Source organism: Lathamus discolor, chromosome 3, assembly GCF_037157495.1.
Source record: "Lathamus discolor isolate bLatDis1 chromosome 3, bLatDis1.hap1, whole genome shotgun sequence".
Taxonomy (NCBI): Eukaryota; Metazoa; Chordata; class Aves; order Psittaciformes; family Psittacidae; genus Lathamus; species Lathamus discolor.
Window position 1 is genome coordinate 95,826,639 of NC_088886.1, and position 24,531 is coordinate 95,851,169.

General features: G+C 38.1%; 1 protein-coding gene across 5 annotated transcripts in view; it reads right to left on the reverse strand.

The window, feature by feature from the left end:
• Nucleotides 1–9,413: 9,413 nt before the first annotated feature.
• Nucleotides 9,414–24,531, reverse strand: part of DLG5 (discs large MAGUK scaffold protein 5) — a 114,649-nt gene continuing 99,531 nt past the window's right edge. For all 5 annotated transcript variants that reach the window (XM_065670702.1, XM_065670703.1, XM_065670701.1 and 2 more), the window contains 10 exons: nt 24,211–24,375; nt 23,652–23,835; nt 22,581–22,729; nt 22,102–22,272; nt 19,036–19,232; nt 18,180–18,323; nt 17,858–17,985; nt 16,924–17,033; nt 15,010–15,119; nt 9,414–11,273 (listed from right to left, as the gene is read on the reverse strand). In XM_065670702.1, the coding sequence (XP_065526774.1) occupies nt 11,170–11,273; nt 15,010–15,119; nt 16,924–17,033; nt 17,858–17,985; nt 18,180–18,323; nt 19,036–19,232; nt 22,102–22,272; nt 22,581–22,729; nt 23,652–23,835; nt 24,211–24,375 (1,462 nt within the window). In that variant the 3' untranslated portion in view covers nt 9,414–11,169. The remainder of the gene's footprint in view (nt 11,274–15,009; nt 15,120–16,923; nt 17,034–17,857; nt 17,986–18,179; nt 18,324–19,035; nt 19,233–22,101; nt 22,273–22,580; nt 22,730–23,651; nt 23,836–24,210; nt 24,376–24,531) is intronic.

Below are 24,531 nucleotides of genomic sequence, written 5' to 3' on the forward strand. Positions count from 1 at the left end.
GTTGACAAGTTAATGACTGTATTACTTACATTGGTGCCTAAACAAATAAAAAGATGCAAATCTGTATTTTTTTTTCAAGTAAGAAGAAGTTCTGTAAGTCTAACTTTGGAAACTGGTACCTAAAAATGTGCATCTGTCTGTGGGAAAAAATACTGTTATCACTGAATACTGATATTTAAAGCTCAAAGTCAACATAACTAAGACACTGCTATTTCAAATAGCTGTTTCTTAGAGGGTTTCCTCCACAAATTCATATATGAATATACCTTGAAGGATTGTAGAGAGCTCCGAATGTGTCACAAAAGGAAAAGGCTGTACATATGTTTCTATAATGAGAAAAGTGTTGTATCTGTGAATGCTTGTACAACACTGACTTCTGCTGTGAAAGGCTTGTCAAACCAGCAATATCAGTTATTAAGGCTGAAACTTTCTGGTATTGCTCCAATTACTCAAAACACTTAATATGCTTCAAACAGGACTTTATGTGTCCGGCAGAAGCATTTATAATGTGAGACGACTCAGTTCCTGTTCTGGTTCCTACAGCAAAGGGAAAAGTGTCTATTTTAGTGGGCCAAGGATAGAGACAAAAATCATTGTTCATTAGTCCCAAAACAAAACTTTTTCATTATCAGTAAATTCTGAACACAGGTGGATTCAAATGAGTTTTCAGGACTTACACCTGACATTTTGATCTGGTGCCATTGCATCTTATCAGAGTTAAAAGCAGAGAGAGTTTTAGTGAACTTCCATTATGCCTGCATCCTACAAACACTTAAGGATTTTCTTTATTGGGAAGACTGCAATAGCACATTTAACAGCCTGTGCCTCTCAGAGAAAACTGACTATAATAATGGGCTTTGAAAAAAAAGTCACTTTGGTTTTTCATTAAAAAAAAAAAAAATAGAAAAAAGTGGTTTCAACAAAGAGCTTTACCTACAATAAAAGAGCCCATGAATCCTCACAAATTTTAATACAGTTATCTTCTGGAAAAACAATTACTAATGAAGAAAAAAACATCTGTTGCCCATAAATTAGAACTAGTTAAACATCCCATCGGAAAATATTTATTTGACTAAACAAAAGAACTGTCTGCACCCCACTGTTTAAAGCCAATTTTCTTGCGTGTGTGTTCATGAATAGGTGGAAAATAACTCCCTGCACAGGCTATACACATTGAGTTAGTCAGCATAAACTGTCACAAAGGCTTTCCATTTTAAGTCATACCTTTTATAAGTAGGACTTGACACTGAGCCAGTCAGCCTGATGCTCTCTCATGCTTTTTGCATACTTTAGAGACTAGATTATTATTGTCTGGTCTCAACTAAAGATCTGTGGCCATACAAGGCTTAGTATGCCTCCATCAATTCAGTCATTGTTACAAAATAGCCCGTAATAGGTGTTGGGATTTAACACACCAGAAATGTTGGATTTAGAGATATGAAATATGCAATACTTTTCAATCCCTTCAAAACTACCATTATTTGAACTCCCATTAACTGCGCATTATAGACTGAAGCATACATTATTTTAATACTCAGTCACTTCAGTTTTGCATGCCACAGGTAGCAGCTGTTGATTTACAATCATCACTAAGGCTGCAAGTTCTCATCATTCATTTTGCTAATACTTCTGTCTTATGGAAGAAATCACCATAGAATTCATGTTCTTTTATTTTCTTAAACCTAAGTTTTTTGGTTACTGAGGTAATGAATGATTTACAAAAAAACGAGAAGAATTTTCTGCCATGCTTGTGACCTTGAGGATGACAGTTTAAAACTCTGCTCTTAATCTTGCAAGAAAAAACAATCAGTGCTTAAAAATGACTGTAAATGAGACACTGCAACTATAAAAATAAACCGAGTGCCAGAGATAATGTTTGATGTGTCCGTTGCATCAAGGGAGAGTTTCTTAAATTTTCAAAGAACAATCTGGTAAATGCAAGCCATCTTCCATGTATTATTGTTCCTGCTGAAGAAATGATTTTTAATGTCTTCCTTTCATCTATTGTAGCTTTTGTACTGGCCATATTAATATACTGGGAAAAGAAAGATTTACTCTGTCTCATATACCAGAAATATTTTTTCCCCTCCAATCATTACATTACGTACTACACACAAAAAAAATCCCCAGCAAACTTTTAATGATGAGCAATTACATAGTATAATTCCTGTTTTGAGTAGCTGGCTTGAGATACTTTTTAAAGGGTACTTTTCCAGAAACTACTAAACATTTTCCTGAAAACAGAGAATACCAAGAAATTTGATAAAACATGCCAACAGCCATCCTTTTGCAGAAACTTAATGCCTCATTTCAATGTTTATCAAATTAAATATTCCATTCTAATTTATTTTCCAAATATAATTTTCAGGCTCAAAACACCTTTTTAAGGTAGGTATGTTGAAAATCAAACAGAAGGCTAAATAATTGCAAACCAGAACATCAGTTTTTTAGGGTTTTTATCAGCTTCATTCTAAACAATTTGCCATATTTCTGTTTCACACTGACTAACATATATTGGTCATTTACTTATCTGTAGTGCCACTAATTTTCAGTAAGTGTTCTTGGTGTGCGTGTTATTTGCAGAATCAGAATTATTTTTAAAAACCAGAAAAAGAACAAAAAAAAAAAAAAAACCAAACAAACAAAAAAAAAAACAAACCACCACAGTCAGAAAGCAAAGGAACATATATATTCAAGGGGAAATCCCACACTGCGTAGGTTAGCTGACCTAACTTCCTTCCCCCCACTCCCACCTTGAGGAATAGGGTAGTTCAGTTTGGAGTGACTACAGAACAATTAATTCACACCATGAAGTAGGAAAACTCAATGGATTACGATGGAACAAACCCTTATTTAAACAAAAAACACATCTGATAAGTAGCAGGGGATAACAAAAAGCCACAAAAAACAAATTACTGAAAGAAACCAGGCTTATAGCTGGCATACTTGAAAGCTGTCTCTGGATTAAAGACCTCCTTCAAAAATTCAATGGAAAAATAACAAACCATCTTGTTTTAAAGGGCAAGATAAGATTGTGGTAAACCTACAAACTTTCTGTAAATTGATTCTTCCTTGATCCAATAAATTTAATTGTTCTGTGCCAGGAGAAAGAAACCCTGTTCCTCTGCCAACATCACTTTTAATGTCTGAAAAGCAACATTTCCATTTGTTCATGTGGTAGTAAACCTTGGCTATTCAAAGTAGCTTTATTCAATCTAGAAAAGTTGCAGAGAAGAGGTTTCAGAAATGGAGAACCTACCATTTAAGAGTCTAAGAGGCAAGCTTGTTTAGCCTAGTAAAACAGAAGCTGAAAGTACATATTCTACATCATGTGGTACATCTACTGAGGCAAAGAAAACACTATTTTCACAAGAACAAGTATTATGGTGCCACAGATGCATTTGGTCTGGGCATCAGAAGATTTCTAAAAATCAGGAGTTAGATTTTAAAAGTCTCATTGTCAGAGCACTGAAAACAAGAAAGAAAATTCCTTTCAAACTTTGGCTTAACTGTTTCACAAAAGGATTTCTGTTTCTAAGTAGCTCTTGCTGCAGTTAAGAGAACTGAAAAGCATTTTAAGGGTCCCTGACCTGTAACATCCAACACTGATTTGTTGCTGTTCCTGTTTTTTCCATCATATTATGCATTAAAGACTGCCTACATCTTCAAATGACTGACAGTAGAGAGAGTGTAAAATAAAAATAAGGATTTGGTGCGAGAGTAGGTTGGGAAAGAAAGAAGAAAAATATGGCTACTTCTGGTGAGTTCCAGCATTTCAGAACTCTTTTTATAAACTGACCTCTTATAACTTCAGTAACATCCTAAGTTATAGCAAAAATGCTTATAATTAGAACAGTGGCAGTTTATTTCTAGTGAAGGTCAAGCACCATTTGTGGATTTCAGTAATTTGTAGCAAGGCAGTTCAGCTATATTTCTGCATACCTTACCAGTGCTGTGTTATCACAGAATCAGAACAGTGCACAGAAGGAAATCCAAATTAACTCAGAGATTGCAGCTTCTGTAACCCAGCAGAGGTCATAAAATCCTAAAACAGGTGTATGGACTTTCTCAAGTCATCTTCTTATGCTTACCAAGTAGGTTCTTTTACAAATGTACCGCTGACACTGCTGGAAACATAGTAAGGCATCGCTTTCAGAAACTGCAGACATGGAATCCTTGTTAAAGCATTATGTGAAACAACAAGCTGCTGAATGCTGGAGTGGATAAGCCACTGCTGTTTACAAGATCATCAACATTGAATATAACAAGTGTCTAGAATCAAATCAGTAACTAATGCACAAAAACAGTAAAAAAAGGGGGAGTCTTGTGATGTATCCATAATATAGTTCTCACATGAACTAGAGTTCACTCCTATTCTGAGAAAAATTTCATGGAGCATTTGCCAAACTATACACCTGTGTATGGCTACCCAGCAGAAAAATTTCAACTGTAAAGAAAAATGCAGCAGCAATTGTTGATCAGAAACCCCATTTCAGCTCCAGAAGGCACAGAACCACAAATGCAGAGCCAGGACTGGAAGCATACTGGTAGGGTTAGCTTATACAAAGACTGAAGCACTATGAAATACACCACGAAGAAGCACAGCTGTGGACTGAAAGCCAGTGCAGACCCAACACGTCCTTACTCTACGCTGTCAGGAGACAGCTCTGCTCATGTCCCGTGTAGAACAACAGAGGAGTGTCAGAATCAGATAAGAATTCAAGTGTCTCTTGGAGTTCAAACCATGCTACTCTGAGGGAAACTCTGCCATGTAAGTCCAGGAGGAGGGGGAGGATATGTGATAGATTTTTACAACTTCATTTGAATTATTCTGCAGTTGTAAAATAGTAATTCTGGCACAAAATATGTGGTAACACCCTGAAAAATTAGTTCTAAATAACTGATCCGCAAATCAGTCAGAGCAGGTCTTAACAGATCACACTATAATTGCAGCTATTAACCAAACATTTTTTACTACAGTACAAGACAGGGTATAAAATATGAGTATTCATTTGAACGTTAGAAACACATTTGCAGCCAGAAGGCCACACAGTTCATCAAACCTCATATATAAGTGATAAATTTGCCACTGTGGGACCAACCTTAAGGGTTGTTGAGGACAAGCAGCTTGTATCACTGTCTTGGAATTCAGCTCTGTGTGTTTGGTTGCTTCCATAACTGCACTTACTCGATTTTGCATCACAAACCTACTTGTTACTGTAATAATGTGAGCAATTGCTAGCAGTCTCAAATCAAATCTTAAAAAAAGGGAACAAGTTTCTGTCTCTTACCTTAGGATCTTTTGGTTGACTCCACTAGAATTATCATCTCAAAATGCTATAATGAACAGTTCATCACAGAACTATAAGACTTAAAATTGCATTTAGACCCCTTGCAGGTACTTAGAATGCATTTTCAGCCTTTTATTGCTTATACTAGCCAGTCATCAGACAGGCTCGAAATTTAAAACCTTTGGTTTGTGACAGATGGGCCACAAATATGGTCCTAACACTTAGATGATTCGAACATCTAAATGTTATGGTTAAATGCTAAGCATTTGTGGTGCAGGCAGATTTGGTAAATGAAGGAATGATGATGATTTTAATAGATAAGGTTGATGATACGGTAAGATGAACCTGCAGCAAAACCAGATGCAAAAGTTGTGGGAAAATGATCGCTTCCTCTGAAGATCAAAGTCACTGTCTTCAGAAAGCAAATCATCCTCTACCTTCCAAGGAAGAACATAGAGAAGATTACATAAAAAATGTCATTTACATTTGCATTGAAGAATTTAAAAGAAAAAAGCCATTGCCAGTATAAATGAAACTTCATCAAGGAACAGAGGATATCTTTCCCCCCAGGCTCTTGAACATATTTAATGTTTTGACAGATTTGTTTCCCATTTTTGAGGCATTAGTGTAACGTTATACATGCAGTATATATGTGGATTAAGTTAAGAGTAAACTGCTGCCTGAAATTCTAATAGATCTTTAGGAAGATGGAAAGAACCTAAAATCCTACAAAAGGCCAAACTGGACACTTAGGAAGTAAGGTTTGGGGGGAAGGGAATTGTTTTGTTTTGTGCATTGGGTTTGAGGGGGCAGGGTGTTGTTTTCAGTTTAGGTTGGTTGTTTGAGAAGTAATATTCTAGCTCTTGGACATGATCTTTGTACTGTGAACAAGCAAAGGAAAGGGTCACCAATCAAGACACCACATCTCTGAAAGCTTTCTCACCCACTGGTATTATTTCCTTCGATATGATGTATACAGAAACTAACCTAGTGAACACACACATTTAGCATATAATATATTCCTAATAAAACATAGCAATGACAGATAATTCATCATAATATGAAGTGACTAAGTTACATTGTACAAAGATTTTGGTAATTTGCTTCTTAAGATGATTAAATCTCCGTCATTTTCCCTCCAACTTTTTTAGAAAAAAGACTCATCTTTTAAAAACTTCTAAAAGCTTTTAAAAATGTGAGATAAAAAAAAAAATATCTGGAATCTCATATTTTACACATGTGGAAAAACACTGCACTTTGATTAGGTGCATTTTGTAGAGGGAAATTAATTACAAATTAAGATATATTAAAATCACTATACCTTTAACAACTCTTTTTATACTAAGTTACAAGATGAAATAAAAATAAAACAAAAAAAGGTTAAAAGCATTTTCCATACTGGAGGTCTACAAGATAAATTCTAGTATGGAAAATGTTTTTAGGTGTTTTTTTTGTCCAGTATGCTTTTAATGCACAGATTACTTGAAGAAAAGGATCCAGTGAGACAACTTTAAAGTTATGACATTCATTTAAAATTATTTATACTGTAATAAACCATTTTTATAAAACCCTGGAAATAATTCTTTGTTAAAATGGAACTGAACAATCCCCAGTAAAGCTAGCATGTTTACCTTTAAGTAATAGGATCTCCTATTCACCTGGGTTTTGGATTTACACTCATATCATTTGGGCTGTGCTAGCAAAAACATTTCTGAATACTAACATAGAAAGAAGTCAAATTGAATAGACAATTTGCTACAAAATGTTCAATGAAAAGTTACTTTTTCAATAAAGAACACTGTTTTCTAAGCAGAAAGACACAGAATTTAAGCTAAAAATAATAAATAAAAATACCCAACAAAAACCCCTCCCCACCAAAGCAACCAAGTTAATAAGAAACTCTAACACTGGCACAGCAGCCATAAGAAAATTTACTGGAAGAGGCCAAGCAACCTTTTTTTATACAGTTCTGGTTTCTACTACAGATCTGTGACCTTGACTACTTGTTGCAGAAGACCTAAGTCTGCCTTTTTGGGTAGAGAAGATAACAAGACTGTCCTTCAACTATGAATACATCCATCTGAAATGCATCTAGGAAAGCTGTTCACGACTCCTTAAGGCAATGTTTGTGTTCATTGAAAGGGATTATGATATGGCCTCCAAATTTATCAGACACTGAAAAAGGACCCTTGTCTGAGGTGGGGAGCTTGGCAGCTGTTGGAGCACAATTCTGGCTCTGGCTAACACTTGCCCTGCAATCAGATCAACGTGGAATGAATGTAAACGTTTGAAAGCAAGTAGATGCTTGTCAACATATGAACAACAGATCATACATACAGGCTTCAGTATCTTAAGCAATGTTATGTCAGTTCAGCTATAGAAAAATAAAGTTGAAAGATACTGATTTCTAGCTAACTCCTTACCTGCAGGTATTTATGGTGGCTTATAAGCATCAGAGTGACACTTTCAAACTTTTGTTGCCTAGCTATTTTAAGAGTTTTTTTTTTTTTTTTTAAATACCCACAGAACTATATTCTTTATTCAAACACCTAGACAAAGTTGGTCTTTTTGGAACAAAGGCCAAATCTAGCTCCAGCATGTAGTAGTATAAAATAAAATGGTGTATTAGGAAACTCTTGAACTGAAGGTATCTATCTTTCTAGTATTTAAGCAAGACTTCAACTCTACTTCCTTGAGATCAGAAGATATGCAAGGACCTGCTGGAAAGTAGTGAAGGGGAAAGGGACCTGGGGGTCCTGGTGGATAGGAGGATGACCATGAGCCAGCAATGTGCTCTTGTGGCCAAGAAGGCAAATGGCATCTTAGGGTGCATTAGAAAGGGAGTGGTTAGTAGGTCAAGAGAGGTTCTCCTCCCCCTCTACTCAGCCTTGGTGAGGCCGCATCTGGAATATTGCGTCCAGTTCTGGGCCCCTCTGTTCAAGAAGGACAGGGAATTGCTTGAAGGAGTCCAGCGCAGAGCCACAAAGATGATTAAGGGAGTGGAACATCTCCCTTATGAGGAGAGGCTGAGGGAGCTGGGTCTCTTTAGCTTGCAAAAGAGGAGACTGAGGGGTGACCTCATCAATGTTTACAAATATGTGAAGGGTAGGTGTCAGGATGATGGAGCTAGGCTTTTTTCAGTGATATCCAGTGATAGGACAAGGGGCAATGGGTGTAAACTGGAACATAGGAAGTTCCACGTTAACATCAGGAAGAACTTCTTAACTGTAAGAGTGACAGAGCACTGGAACAGGTTGCCCAGGGGGGTTGTGGAGTCTCCTACACTGGAGATATTCAAGGCCCGCCTGGACAAGTTCCTGTGTGATGTACTGTAGGTTACCCTGCTCTTGCAGGGGGGTTGGACTAGATGATCTTTTTAGGTCCCTTCCAACCCTTGGGATTCTGTGATTCTGTGATTCTGTATGGTTGTTACTAACCTGCCAGAACCTGCCTGTTCTCATTTGCTTCTTCCTCTATTAGAAGATGGAACAATGGAAAAGCAGATTGGTGCAAGTCCTGTCTTATGACTGAAGGCTGTTATTAGGTATGACAACTGCCCATCTACCAACCCAGTTCCTGCTGAAGCTATTTGGCATCCGAGAGAAACCAGCAAGTGATGAAGCAGGAAAGTTAATACAAAATAACTAGCTTCCCTAAGCTTTCAGGTAACTCTATGAACAGAAAAGGCTGGTCTGTCCGCAGTGTAAAACTGAGACATAGAATTCTACAATGGGCCTTTAAGCTAATAATTCACATTTTTGTTTTCCCCGTTTTCCAGTGACACTCGCACAGAACCAATAGTGATAGACTAGTTCTCCAGTTAAAGCCTTAATCCAATCAATTGTATTTCCACTTGAAATCCTTAACACCACTGGGTCAGAATCTTAAAAAACTGTTAACACAAACCCAACATCTCAGTCTTATTTCTTGTGTCCTGTGGCTTTTGAACGCTTTTGGTATTTATGTATGCAAGGCTGGGCAAAACCATAAAACTGAAACTTGTTCCTGTCAAGGAACTGAACCTATACGTGACAGTTTTAGTCAGAAAGCAGAACCTTATATGAAGACTCAACTAAACAGTCAAAGAGAGAACATTAGCTATATGCACCTCTTATACACAAGTCAAGTTACAGAAATTGACCTTTATTTAGTTATCAGTTTCTTTTAACTTTTTTTTTGATACAAAGTGACATTTTCATTTTAGTACAGAAAATCCATGTCAGAACAGTACCTGTCTGTTTCAGTTGTACCACTGGAGTCTACGCTGACCTCAAACTTTAAAAAACAAACAAAAAATGAGATAAACAAAAAAACAACTTCTGTCCCTCACCATGAAAAGTACTTTGACTAGTAATTCATCCATACAATTTTCTATTTTTAATTTATATATATACAGTATTATAATAGTATGGCATTACTATATAAAATACTATATATATATACATAGTATGTATTATAGTTCAAAATACTCTATATAGGATATAACTATATAGACACTATATAAAGTATTTTGAACAATAAAACAGCATCTGTAAAACAGAATTTAAAGTTAAGACCAGATCTTTCTTTTGAAGAACTGTGCAAGAAGAATCCCTTTTTTTTCAATTAAAAAAAGCTGCGAACAGAAGCAAAACTACAGCCTGTAGTGTAAAACTAGAAACCTACATACTGAAATGTTAGGAACAGTGACCAAGAAACAGTTCTACTCATATGACATTTTAAAAACAACTAAAATACAGTACCCAAGAAACATGGCACAAGAGACAGAAGAGACAGGTACAAAACCTGTGTTAGGAACACAGAGTCAGAAGTGCAAAAAACAAAAAAGGAACTGATACAATGGAGTTTGTACAATATGTAAGTCGGTATTGCAACCAAAACTAAACAATCACTTATTTTTTGACAGTGAGAACACTAACAATTTAGTACCTTACTAAAGGCTTTTAATCAAAGCCCTAAATCTGCGGCTGCTCTTAAATAAAAACAATCTATGTGAATGCTATACACTGAAGTACAAAGCTTAAGAATTACCCTGCAAAATTGCACCAACATAAGCTTTCCATATTTACAGTATCTAAAAAGTGACAGAACACAGCATGCTAGGCCTAGCTTATGACTCTTCCCCACCAGTACTTAACCCAGGCCCAACAACCAAAAATTATTATTTTTCAACACACATTAAGCGTGGATTGTTCAGAGATATTATGACGTTTAAATATTAAATTCATGCATAAAACAAGAAATGATATCTTTGACAGACAAGAGCTGAGTGGATACAAACAGTGGTCTGCCCTGTAAAGGAGTGTACTTCCTTCTGAGCTTACTCCCAAGACGTACCGATTCAATCCCATGTTATTACCTGTTTGTCAAGTCAACAACATGCTTAGAAATGGTCAACATGGTAACTAAGATCCATGTTGTGCATAAACCATTCATTCATATTCAGAAATTTCACTCTGTGTTGGAGAGTTACCTCATTAAATGAAAGGACACAGTTAAAAAACAAAACAAAAAACAAAACAAGACATTCAAGTAAACAGCAACAACCAAATACTTCGAAAAGGTTTTTGTAAACTTGCCATTCTACAGGGTTTTGCAGCATTGTTAAATTCTTTACTTATGGACAAGCACATGCAGGTCACAACCCCTCATGGCAACCTGTCATGTGTACACGTATGATGTAAGAGACAAGCTCGGTGAAGTGATCTACTCCTTCTCACGTGCCTCATTGGGTCCTTGTGTTCAGTGTTATCATTCCTCTTCATGAAACAGAAATCACTTATGGGTATCTTTATAAAGACAGAAATGGACTGAGTCCGTTGAATAGAAAGTTAGTTGGTTATTTATATCTGAAAAGTAGTTTCACAGCAAAATAAATCTACAGCGGGCCAGCTGGGATCCACAGGACTTTGTTTTGTTCTTGATCAACAGTTGTCATAATCTGAGTGCAAATGCTTGAAAGGGCTCCTCCCTGGACGATGCCTGAAGAAAAAGAACCCCCCCACACACACAAATGAGACTGAACCAAACTGTTGTGACTAATTATAAGAGCAGTCTTCTGCATTTTTGTGCAAAATGTTTATCAACAGATGAGAACTCATCTACCCAATTCAGTATTTGCCAGATGCATGATTCTATTAAAATAAGGAAAAGAATAAATAGAAGAAAGAGGTTAAGCATTCATTATACAATTTCTTCTGCTAGTTCTTAAAACAGGCCAGGGAAGTCACAGAACTGATGGCTATATAATCAGCTAGGGCAACTGTTTTGTTAAAGGCCTTCATGTACTATTTTCGGAGGCATCAGGTGGCAAAGTTTAAGTCTAAAGATGGTCAGAACCTGCTATAATAAACCTTCTCTGTTTAGCATGTGGTATTAGGAGTTTCATATTTATGTGGTAATATACATAGAGACTATAGCTGTAGCAACTAGAAACTATTTACAAATATTAGAAGTAAATTATGAGGCCGCTCACAGATTGCTTTGCTAAATAAAGCAGCAGCGGTTCCTACTCCGATTCTTACTGTCAACTACATTCAAGGAATAAAAGCCCAACAACATGCAACTCCCTGAAAATCAATTCAGAAGATAAAGGAACACTTTGCATTCTACCCTTGCTAAACGTAACAGTCATAAAAAGTAAAATACCAGTGCTGAGACAGAAGAGGAAACTGTATTAGCTTTAAGGCTTAAAAAGTGAGGAACTTCATGACTCCAGAAATATGTCAGCAAAGCCTCTGGCCTCAGCTACCACGAACAATGGAAAAAATATAGAAAAACTTACAAGGCTTAAGGTATTACTTAGTTTTTTGAAAAGAAGCAATTTGATCTTAACCATGTCAGATGAGTTTGGATGCAGAATGCAGTAACCAACAAGGTCTATGAAAGGTGACAAATGACAGTGGGGAAGTGATTCAGATGACGCAACAAGCTCACAACTTGGTGCAGGAAACAAAGCAACTTGATAGGGTCATGAGTCAAAAAATGAGTAGTCACAGAACTCAGGTCTGAAAGAGTGTCATACAGCTTCATGAGAAAGCTGCCGTGTCAGAATTAATTAGCCTGACAGAACTAAATCTGGCCAGGGACATTAAGGGCAACAAGAAAAGCTTCTGTAAGTACACAGGGTATAAAAGCAAGACTAGGGAAAATGTGGGCCACCTTCAGTAGGAAACAGGAGACCTGGCTACCAAGGACATGAAGAAAGCTGAGGTACTCAGTGACTTTTTTGCTTCAGTCTTCACTGGAAAGAGCTCCAGCCACACCACCCAAGTCACAGAAGGAAAAGGCAGGAACTGGGAGAAAGAAGAACTGCCCTTTGCAGGAAATCTGGTTTTAGATCATCTAACGAACCCGGGGGTGTGCAAGTTCATGGAACCTGACGAGATGCATCAGCAGGTCCTGAGAGAACTGGCAGATGAAGTGGCTAAGCTACTATCCATGGTATTTGAAAAGCTGTAGCAGTCCACTGAAGTTCCCACTGAATAGAAATGGGGAAACACAACTTTCATTTTTACAAAGGGAAAAAAGAAAAACTTGGGGAACTACAGGCTGGTCAGTCTCACCTTGGTGCCTGGCAAGATCATGGGGCAGATCCTCCTGGAAACTATGCTAGGGCACATGGACAGTAAGAGCATGACTGGTGACGGCCAACATGGCTTCACTAAAGGCAAATTGTGCCTGACAAATCTGAGGCCTTCTATAGCAGGGCTACAATGCTGGTGGATAAGGGAAGAGCAACAGATATCGTCTGCTTAGGCTTGTGCAGGACAGTGTCAAATGCCTTGAACAGCCTTGTCTCTCAATTGGAGAGGCATGGATCTGATGGATGGACCACTCAGTGGATAAGGAATTGGCTCGATGATCACACTCAAACAGTCGTGGGCAGCAGCTCAGTGCCTAAGTTGACATCAGTAACAAGAGGTGTTCCTCAGGGGTCAGTACTGGGACCAGTGCTGTGCAGTATCTTTGTCAGAGACATGGACAGTGGGATTGAATGCATCTTCAGTAAATTTGCTGAAGATACAAAGCTATGTGGTATGGTTAACATGCTAGAGGGTAGGGATGCCATCCAGAGGGACCCTGACAGGCTTGAGAGGTGTGCCTGTGCAGTCCTCATGAAGTTCAACAAGGCCAAGTACAAAGTCCAGCAGCTGGGTCGGGGCAATCCCAAGCACAAATACAAACTAGGTGGAGAAGAGATTCAGAGCAGCCCTGAGGAGAAGGACTTGGGCACGTTGATTGACAAGAAACTGAACATGAGCTGGCAGTGTGTGCTCGCAGCCTAGAAAGCCAACCATATGCTGGGCTGCATAAGAAGGATCATGACTAGCAGGTTGAGAGAGGTGACTCTCCATCTCTACTCCCTCTCTCCTGAGACCCCAACCTGGAGTACTGCACTCAGTGCTGGGGTCCCTACTACAAGAAGGACATGGACCTATTGTAGAGAGTCCAGAGGAGGGCCTCAAAGATGATCAGAGGGCTGGAGCAACTCTCCTATGAAGACAAAGAAGAGTTGGGCTTGTTCAGCCTGGAGAAGGGAAGGCTCCAGGGAGACCTCAGAGCAGCCTTCTAGCACCCTAAAGGGGGCCTACAAGAAATCTGGAGAGGGATTTTTTACAAGGACATGTAGGGATAAGACAAAGGGGAACAGAAATTGAAAGAGGGTAGATTTAGATTAGATATTAGGAAGGAATTATTTACTGTGAGGGTGGTGAAGTCCTGAAATAGGTTGCCTAAAGATGTTGTCAATGCCTCATCCCTCGAAGTGTTCAAGGCCAGGCTGGGCAGCGCTTTAATTAACCTGATCTAATGGCAGGTATCCATGCCTGCAGCAGGGGTGTTGGAACTTCCAACCCAAATCCTTCTATGATTCTGTCCAACATACCTATCTACACGCTTATTTTATGCACAACATTATAATTTCAACAAGCTTAAATGTCAGTGCAGTTTGAACACCAATCCTCTCTGACTACCAGCATCTGGAAATGTTGCTGAGAGGTGGAGTCCACTGTACTTGGCACTAACAGAGGGAGGCCCTTGCCATAGAGCATGTGAGAAGATACACATAGGACTCTCTTGGACTGAGTGCTACTTTCATTATGAGGGTGAAATTAAAATGCAACAAATGACTTAACAAGGGGCAGAAGATAACATGTGGTGATGGCCATGCATACTGTCTGTGAAGGTTTAGTACATGACATTTAAGCAAGCATTTGTATGGCTATTAGATACCACATAACTGATTTTGTTGAGAATGTGCAGCTTCCCTAAGTATGTGCTGAGGTAACTCTATACTAAATACACCCCCCTTTTCTCTCTTATACTTGGCTGGTATGCCTCAAAATATTTCTGTAAAAATCCCATTGTTCAGGGGGATGAAAAGTTGGGATTTGGCTGGTTTAGTGGTGGGGTTTTTTAACTTTATTTAATTTTTTCCTTTTAAGTTTTGCTGCCATTAACATCAAGGTGGCTAGAATTTTGTCCCCATTCTTTTGAATGTATCTGGAACCACGTGGTAATACATTCTGAAATAAGCAAAGACAATCTTCAAAACAGTTATGTTCCTCTAGTAAAAATAATAGTTTTAACTACAATCCAAGATTCATATATTTTATAACGTTAAAAAGCCCTCTAAAACTGAATTTAATTATTCCGAATAACAAGGCAGGCTCAAATTGCCACTGTATTCCTAGTGAAATACTCATCAAATACTAACCTGTAAAGTACTTGCTATACTCCTGTTCAATTTTTTGAGCTGTCTCAAACTGTTCTTTGGAATGTTTCTGTGTAACTTTGTCCCTCAGGAAGATTGGGTCTTTTTGCTCTCTGCAAAAAAGAAAGAAAAAAAGAAACACCTCATGTAAGAGTTTTTTGGTTTGTTTTTTTTTTTTTTTTCTTTAAATGAACTTGAAATTATTACCTCCAGTTGGGTGAATGTGAAAGGCTAATTTGCAAGTGTAACACTATGCATAGAGTGCCACCTACTGTATTTCAGCAGTATCAACATAATCAACAATCATTTCGGTGCTAACAAATATATCTGCTTTCAGATCAAGGCAGTATTCTCCTTTAAAGTCTCGGAGATTGGGAGAGGATTAAGGGAGAAAGAGTACTTTTCCCAGTTCATGTGAATCAGATCATTATCTCATGTACACTCCAGTACTTCCCACACAAAGTTAGGCTCAAGTACTGCTCTTTTATGGGTTTGAAGTATTGAGCATCAAGCAAATAGAATATTTCCATGTCGTCTTATATATGGCACTTCTTTGGATTACTTTTTCTATTACTAAAATAAAAAAAAAGCAAAATGCAAATGGGAAAGAAAAAAAGAAACCAATAAACATTTTAATTCCTATCAAGGCTTGTAACAGTCTCCTCCAATTCTGACTTGGGGTTCCCAGAAAAGGATTCTGTTTGAAAGGAATTGGAATTTATAATCAACTAGTAGGGCCATACATATAGGTACTGAAACAATAAAAACATAGTTTATTACAGCAGTGAGAGAAGCAGCACAGATTTTATTTAAAAAAAAAAAAAAAAAAAAAAAAATCACCACTAACCAATCACTGCTGAGTAGCATTTCAGAGAATGCCAACAGGACCTGTGATATATCAAAAAGGCTGTTTGGAAAAACCTTTGGTGCTCATAACAGGCAGAGACAATGTGCCACTGCATCTTACTCTGATGACTGCTAGAAATCTTTGTGTGCCTAGTTCACTCACTCTTGGTCACTTTCCAAAAAAGAAAAAAAAAAAAAAAAAGAAATAGCTGTAATGGTCATCATTCCATTTCCAAAGGGGCACAAGACATGACAGTTCCATTTGTCATTCAAGTGCACGATCCTACTGTGGTAATGAAATATACTACACTGCCTTATGTCTTGCTTCTACTTTAAAGTGGTGATACTTATCTTCTTTATTAAATAGACAGTAATCAAATTTACCTACAGATAATATAAGAATATCAGAAGTCTTCAACTTGCAAAATGAAGATAGCATAAGAGCTCTCAACAAAACTTTCTTAATACTTCTGTTGAGAGATTATGTCACTTCTTCCCGAATCAATCTATCAAAACATGTGAAGGCTTACTTAAACATTAGGGTAAAGACTGTGGTTTGGAACTCTCAATGTTCTCCTCCTGGCTTTCTTTGAGCAGGAAATTCTCAATTACTGAAAGAGCACAGCCTGAGTAGACCACAGTATATGAACTCCATGGCAAAATGAACCTTCCCTTTGCTTTCACTAAAGAATGAAGGTGGGAAAGCTGAGGTTACAAATCAATAGGCACTGCATCCACACACACTTGGACCCACTGAGAGGATTAATGGCTCATTGCATGGTCACCACTTAACTGTATTACAGCTTCATACAAAGGTGAGCAGGAAAGATCTGAGTGCCGCTTGGAGTACATTCAGTTGGTGTACATTGTTTTGATTTCTTTGAAAGCTTCTCTTAATTGTCATGCAACAAAAACGAAGTTAAGACCATTTACCTCTCAGCAGTTTCTATGGTTAATTTCCACATGATTTTTAAAGGATTTAAGATGAGTAGGATGAAAGAAATAATAAAGGTAACAAGTTTATTTTAAGCTAAAATACACATCCCTGAACTATACCCCTCAAAGACTTACTTGATTTGTTTAGCATTTTTGTAGCGAATAAAAATTACAATAGGGTAGATATGAACACTGTGGAGCCGTTCGATGGCATGAGGAGCGATGTCAAGCAGACAATGACAATCCTAAGATCAAATGTAAATGCAAAACACTCATTCAGTTAAAGAGCACAAGCACACATGCAAATCCCCCATTTCTTCCCCTACTTAAATCACAGAAACCCAATGGAATTTCGCTACATCTTTAGCATTTGGGGCTACTTCAGTTACAAATTGCTACCTGAGCAATTTGTAACTGAAGGATTTATAACAGAAGACAAAAGATGGAAAACCTGCAAGAAATTCTATTCATAGTATCAAAAGCATGCACTGATAGAAATAAAAGTATTTGAAAAACTAATGAAGTGAAAACTCGGATTGAAATATATGCAATGCTATTTTTTAAAATTAAATATTCATATTAATTTTATCTTTCAGAAACTGTAATCAAAAACAACTGCCAAAGTAATAAGACTTTCTGTGTGGTTTGAGAGAAAACTATAAGCAATGAACAGACTTTAATTAACATCTATCTCCAGGATTATTATGATGTTTATGTTCTGTATTAAATGGAATGGTTAGAAAACCTAAATCCTGATTTAGGAGGTAGGGGATAGAATCTATGAAAAACATACTTTATTTAATGAGAAAATGATTTCTAACTTTATTTGGTAATACTGTGAAAGAATATGCACATTCCTGGTTTCTACGTGGTGAGGTTGCATAATATTTAAATCTTTAAGCAGTTACATGCCAAAGTGAGGTAAATTTTATTTTACTCAGTGGCCTAGAGACTGATTCTCTGAATGTCTTAAAGAAGGATAATACTAACATAATTTCCACCCCTGCCAACATAGTATGACCACATATTGCAAACTGTACAAAGAACTACAGCAATAAAATTGACTCACCTTTTCTGTTATCTCTTTTATTGAAGCTACAGTTGTCACATCAAAATGTCCACTCCTCCGTTTATAATCAATAAACAGACAATCCTTCACACCCCGTTCAATGGCTTGTTGGGAAGCTTTCATAACCTCTATTTCATAGAATCAGAGAGATCCACTTTTATTACTATTCCTTAGGCACAGACCAAGGTTAATGAAACGACGTTTGCAAACTTAAATTCTTGGGGTTTTTTTCCACGTTTGTGCTGCCGTTTAGTTCATGTATATAGATGTTACTATCTATGTACTCTAAGCAAGGATAAATCGGTTGTATTTGCACACTTACCAAGAGGACACCTGCAAAATTTTCCAGGTGATTCTTTGACCAACATGTCTTTCACAGCATCAAGTAAAGGTCCTAGAATAAGGACAGGCCTAGGAGAGGTACAGTCCACTTTCTGTACACGCTGATATGCCAGACTTGCAGAATCTACAGGCACAGAAGATTTACTTATAAAAGTATAAATTATTTTCCCAACATTCGTCAGATCAGGAGAAGCACGGAGAAGCACTCTTACAGTAATTATGAAAACAAATCTCTTGCAAGGGATAAGGGTCATGACAAGAACAAAAAATGTTCACTAGCCATTATTGCAATTTTCTCCACTCAGCATTTTAAAATAGATGTTCTTCTAATTGAACCTGGTGCTTCCCACACACTTTAAACCAGTCATTCCTATTTTTTCCTTGTGTAAGGGTTTGTTGAGCTTTTCCAAGGAAGTAAGCATTGCAACCAACTCTGATTTTTGCAGAGCAGTAATGAAACAGAATTGAAGATTTGAGTGGTCCCCAGGCTTTCTGTCTAGTCTAACCAACCTGGACAGAAATTAAACAGTTGAAAGGAAGACCAAAACCATTCATCAAATTGCAATCTCCCTCTGCAAATGAAACATTACTGTTAATAGATCTAGGTATAAACTTCAAAAAACCAAAAAAGCAAACCAAACTTGAAACACTCTGGCCTGTTATTTAAATTTAAAAAATAATAATTGCTATTAAAAGTAATGTACACGGGACATATGATCAATATTTGTATTCAGACCAACCAGAAAGCAACATTATTTGTTGTGACATGCTGCTACTGCTTAAAAATAAAAGAGAAGGAAAGGCAACCCCCTGCAAAGTATAACAAAGGTACTTGCCATCCAGGAAAGGAATTGAATCTGTACTGATTGTATCAAGAGCCAGTAGATCCTTTCCATCTTTGGAACCACTTCGCTTGTGTTTATGCTTTCTTCTGAAGAATGACCTCCGTGCTGCTGCTGACAATGTCTTAGATGAGCTGTTTTCATCTTTAGTCTCAGACATGCTGTGTCTCCTGTAGAATTCCTGATCCATCCTATAATGAAACAGACTAAAGAGTTGGTATTTAAACTTAACTTTTTAAATTTTTTTGACAAACAGTATCACTGCTGCTTCTGGAACACACTAGAAATTACCATCTCAAGCCTTAGTCTGAATATCTTCATCATACAAAGTTAATCAGAAAAAAACATTAACATAAATAGCAAGCATCTGAAACATCACACTAACATAATTACCTCAGGATTCTTATAATATAAATAGCGGCATGGCACGGAGGGTGACCACTCTGACAGTCAAGGCAAAAACAGCAATAGGTACTTGCCAGCAAAGTCAGCCTTGCTCAGAAGATCCAATTCTTTCTATAAAGTTACAGGTTATACTAATGCTTACAAATAAATTATTAGCAATCCAAAACAGTAATTTTGAAATGAGCACAAATATTTTGGCCACATAACACATGCCAAGTGTGGGTGGTTTTACTGTCCACCTTCATTAAGAAGCCTATCAATGATATGTATGGGTCTGTACGTATATACTTGTCCTCGGTTCAGCAGTAGCAGTCATTTTTTCTCCTTCTTAGTAGCTGGTTGCAGTGCTGTGTTTTTGACTTTCAGCCTGGGAACAGTGCTGATAACACCGATGTTCTTAGCTGCTACTCAGTAATGTTTACTCTGACCAAGGACTTTGTGAGTCTCATGCTCTGCCAGGGAGGAGGGGAACCTGGGAGGAAGCAGAGACAGGACACCTGACCCAATCTAGACAAAGAGGTATTCCATACCACAGCACATCATGCCCAGGATGTAAACTGGGAGTTACCCAGAAGGGCTAGTTCACTGCTCGGTTGGGCTGGGTATCGGCGGGTGGTATTGTATTCTCTTCCCCTGTTATTTCCCTTATCATTATTATTATTGGTGGTAGCAGTAGTGGTTTTGTTATACCTTGGTTAATGGACTGTTTTTATCTCAACCTGTGTGAGTCACATTCTTTCTATTCTCCTTCCCGTCCCTCCAAGAGTTGGGGTGGGGGGAGAAAGGGGGGGAGTGAGCAAGCAGGCTGCAGGGGTCTGAGTTACTGACTGCACTTAAACCACAACAGTTCTTTTTGGCGCCCAACATGGGGCACAAGGGGTTGAGATAACGACAGATCTGACCAGAGTGTGTCTAATTGTATTTGTGATAAGCATTCATTATTTCAGATTAACAGTCACTCGTCACAATGCTGATTTATTTGCTCTCAAACTTGTTGCTTCTGATCTTACAGTTTCAGCATATTGTACCTTACTTACAGCCGGTATTTGCTGTGTTAGTGATTATCAGGTGGGGGGCTTGGGCTAAGGTTCTTGTCTCATTGTACTTTATGGTAATGACTTGTAATACAATAGACTCATTGATCATGAAACTGATCTGGCTTATGTTCCCAGTGTGGTCAGCACCTTTATACTTTGGGAGGTATATAATAGAGGTGCTTAGCAATTTGTCGTGGTTTAAACCGATCCACACAGCTCGTCCACTCACCGCCCCCCCCCCCCTTCTTGCCCTCCACCTGCTCCCAGAGGGATGGAGAGGAGAATTGAAAAGGAAAAAACAAGAGGAAAGAATACAACACCTCAACACCAGCCGACCAATAACTCGCCCCACTCCCCCCAGCCAAGCACTGGCTGATACCTCCTCCAACCCTGCAGTCCACTAGCCCTTCCGTGTAACTCCCCGTTACATCCCGGGCATGACGTGCTGTGGTATGGAATACCTCTTTGGCTAGTTTGGGTCAGGTGTCCTGTCTCTGCTTCCTCCCGGCCTCCCCTCCTCCTTGGCAGAGCATGAGACTCACAAAGTCCTTGGCCAGAATAAACATTACTTAACAACAATTAAAAACAATCGGTGTTATCAGCTCTCTGCCCAGGCTGGAAGTCAAAACACAGAGCTTGCACCAGCTACTAAGAAGGAGCAAAACGGCTCCTGGTAAACCCAGGACACATTACACATCTTCTTTCTCCTTCTCAGGTTGTCAACCTGTGAAGGAGACATTCTCTTACCCTCCCAGCCCCGTGCCACACACACACACACACACACCCGGACCATTTACAGCATTGTTTGAGAGTTTTGAAGGGTTTTGAATGGCCTTTAAGTACTCTTGAGACCTGTCTGCTGATTGTGATGGGGATCACCATGTTGGCATGCCTATAGAGTATGTTTTGCCCACGACCATTTCATCTGGTCTTGAGAGTTAAGCAGAGTTGGGTTTGGGCCTTGTCTGAGGTTAGATGATGATATAGGAGGACCAAGAGATTTTCCCCAAGGCTGAACCCAGGAAAATACTGTATTCCATACATTCCACACAGTACCACTGTCCCACTGTCAGGATGGATTTTGAGTTATGACAGGGAGAGAAGACTAACAGAAGAAAAAGAAAACAGCAAACAAATAATCTTAAAAACAGTTAAAATCACGTAGTAGTAACTAATGTGATTTCAGTTACAATGGAAAATTTTAGTTCCTGCATACTCCTCTAAAGTGCCCTACCAACTTTAAGAGATCGTGGAGAATACAGTCTTACAATAATGTTGCTGTCCACAGGTAACTTAATATCATGATACTTCCGAAGAATAATTGTGATAACCTTGGAGTATAATATATTTTTTACTGTGGTTACCCTCACTTTTGTTATTGAATTATCTATCACAACACTAGTTATGTGTAATTTCCATTTCTAGTTTACTATTTAGTAACATTAAAACCAACTTGATAGAACAGTATTTTTAACCCAATGCTACTAAAATATGACATCCCTAAAATATCATGCCTAAGAATTAGTATCTCCCAGAAAGAATAGAAGCAAACAAGACTTTTATGCCACATCTCACAAGTCAGACTTTTAAAGACTGTAAGATAAGTGAGGTCACTCACATATATTTACTTGGAATCTGTCCTCTTTCCAGCTTCTGAGCATTCTCATCTAGCTGCCAAGCCATCCAGCAACCAAAGTTTCCCTGTGGTAGAGTGTCATCAACATACAAAATGTCATCCTTCTTAAAGCTTAAATCCTGTTCCACCTCTGCCAGACGGTCATAAAGTGCTCTAGAAAGGAAGACATAAAGAGCCTCTACAACTGATCTCCATCAGCTCAAGGGAAGAACATGCATATTATACTGAAAAAAAGCTAACATATAAGCAGCACATGCTACATTTCAAAAGCATACAAGCTTACAGTGAAACATGCAGACTCACTATGCTACAGATTGTGTATTCACTGTTAAAGACTACCTGGGATAAATGAGTAAATTTTTAATTTTAAAAATGTGGTAAAACTGATGTAATATCTTTCTCATAACGGTCAGCATATTATCCTAAGTCTTATGTTGTCATTACCAGTCTTACTCAAATACCTGATATAGAATCCATCTCCAGGAAGATCTTTTATCTTACTAAACTCTTCTATTCTGTATTGAGTCTTTATTTTTATGTTTTCTCCAGGCTTCAACATTTCAAGATAAGCTTCCTCAGCTGTTTTATTTCGCATATCTATGGACCCATACTACAAAACACAAAATGCGGAAACCCTTTAGTGTGAAATTGTATCTTAACAGGCAACAGAATCAGGTGAGCTTGAAAAACATGCAAAATAAGTTTGTTTTTACCACTGGCATGCTAAATCTTGTTACTTAACTCTAGCACAGTTTGCACCTTAAGATGTCTAGCAGGAGACTGAGACATGGGGGTGGAAAACAAACTACAGTGAACACAGCAGACATGCACCATGACAGTCTGCAATTCTTTAAATAGTTTCCAAGGTGTAAGCTGAGAATCATAAAATTCACACTTGAAAGAATTTAGTATTTTTTTTTTTTTTTGAAAGCAAATGGTCTGAGAATTACAAAGCACAATTACAAAGCACAGTCTCCATCTGGATACTACAGGCACAATGGGAGAGTCTCAGTGCTCAGACAGTATCAATTCTCAGTTTTGTCTGGAAAGGTCATAAAAACAAATGTGTTTATAACCTTAACAGTCCTGCCAAGTAGATAAATATTCTCATTTCAGATACAGAAATCACAGTCAAAGACATATTGCAAAGACGTATTTCCCAAAACTCGTGTTAGAATTTCTCTGTTTTGTGGTATCTTTCATATCCTTGCCTTTATCTTATGTACAGCAAGAGGTTCAAGGCTTCCTATTTAGATGAAGACAGTAGGTGTTCATGATTCCAAGTGGATATACATTAGTCCTTCAAACCTGTGGGCAACTTGTGGTCTCAACAGTGTAGTTCTCCAGGTCCACATCATCCAGCTCTTCATGTATCACAGCATTTTCACCATTCTTACCCACATTTTGTGACAGGAATTTGAGATTCATAGAACATGTCCCACTGTGAGACAACATGATTTTTTGTACAAATCCCTCTTTATACCACCCTAGACATTTTATCAGTACACTGCAGATTTTTCATAATAGCTTACCTCAAGTATCATGTCACCCAACACAAGTCCATCAGGTCCTTTGGCTGGGCTATCATCATCTACATCTGAGACAAATATTCCATACAGGTTTCCACCACATATCTGGATCCCAAGATCAACTTGGGATTTTTTAACAACAACAGTTCTAGGTTCAGGGGTCCTTTTGTTTGTGTCCACAGGGCCCCTTTAGACAGGAAGAAATGGCACATGTACTCAAATTTAAAACCTTGCACTGCATACAATCAACTAGTCATCTGAATATATATTTACATAATTTTTCAAAATAAGTCACCTACAAATACAGTCTTGAAGACAAACATCACGTTCCTTGCAGACTTTCTTAACTAAACCAATCCTGCAGTAAAACTGTCTTCGTTCCTTGCACACCCGTTCAAAAACAGTCTCAAAACATGCATCCTGGGGTCTACTTAACTTATCTGCTGACTTATTTCAACCACAGCATTCACAGAAGTAGACTTTGTTTTTTAATACCCTTCACATCCCACATCCACCCTGACCATATTTTTTTTTCCCTTAAGGCAAAAATTTTACTCTCGACCTTAAAGAATTCCGGGGACTTGTAGTTGGTGTGGTTTGTTTGGATGGGGGTGTCATCGTTCCTTCATCCTGTTCACTCACAGTATCGATTACGGAATGATTGTCAGGCGTTGCAGCTCCACTACCTTGAGGGGTGGAATGATTACTCACAGGTTCTAGGCGAGAACTAAGGAGGAGGTGCAGGGGAAAAGAAGAATAAAAGACTGGAGGGTTAGTATTTCACCAATGCCAAATATTTTCCAAGCAGTCAAAGATTTAACTTGGTCATAAATTGCAGGGGGTGTGGGTGGGACACGACACAAAATGAAACAAAAAGCAAACA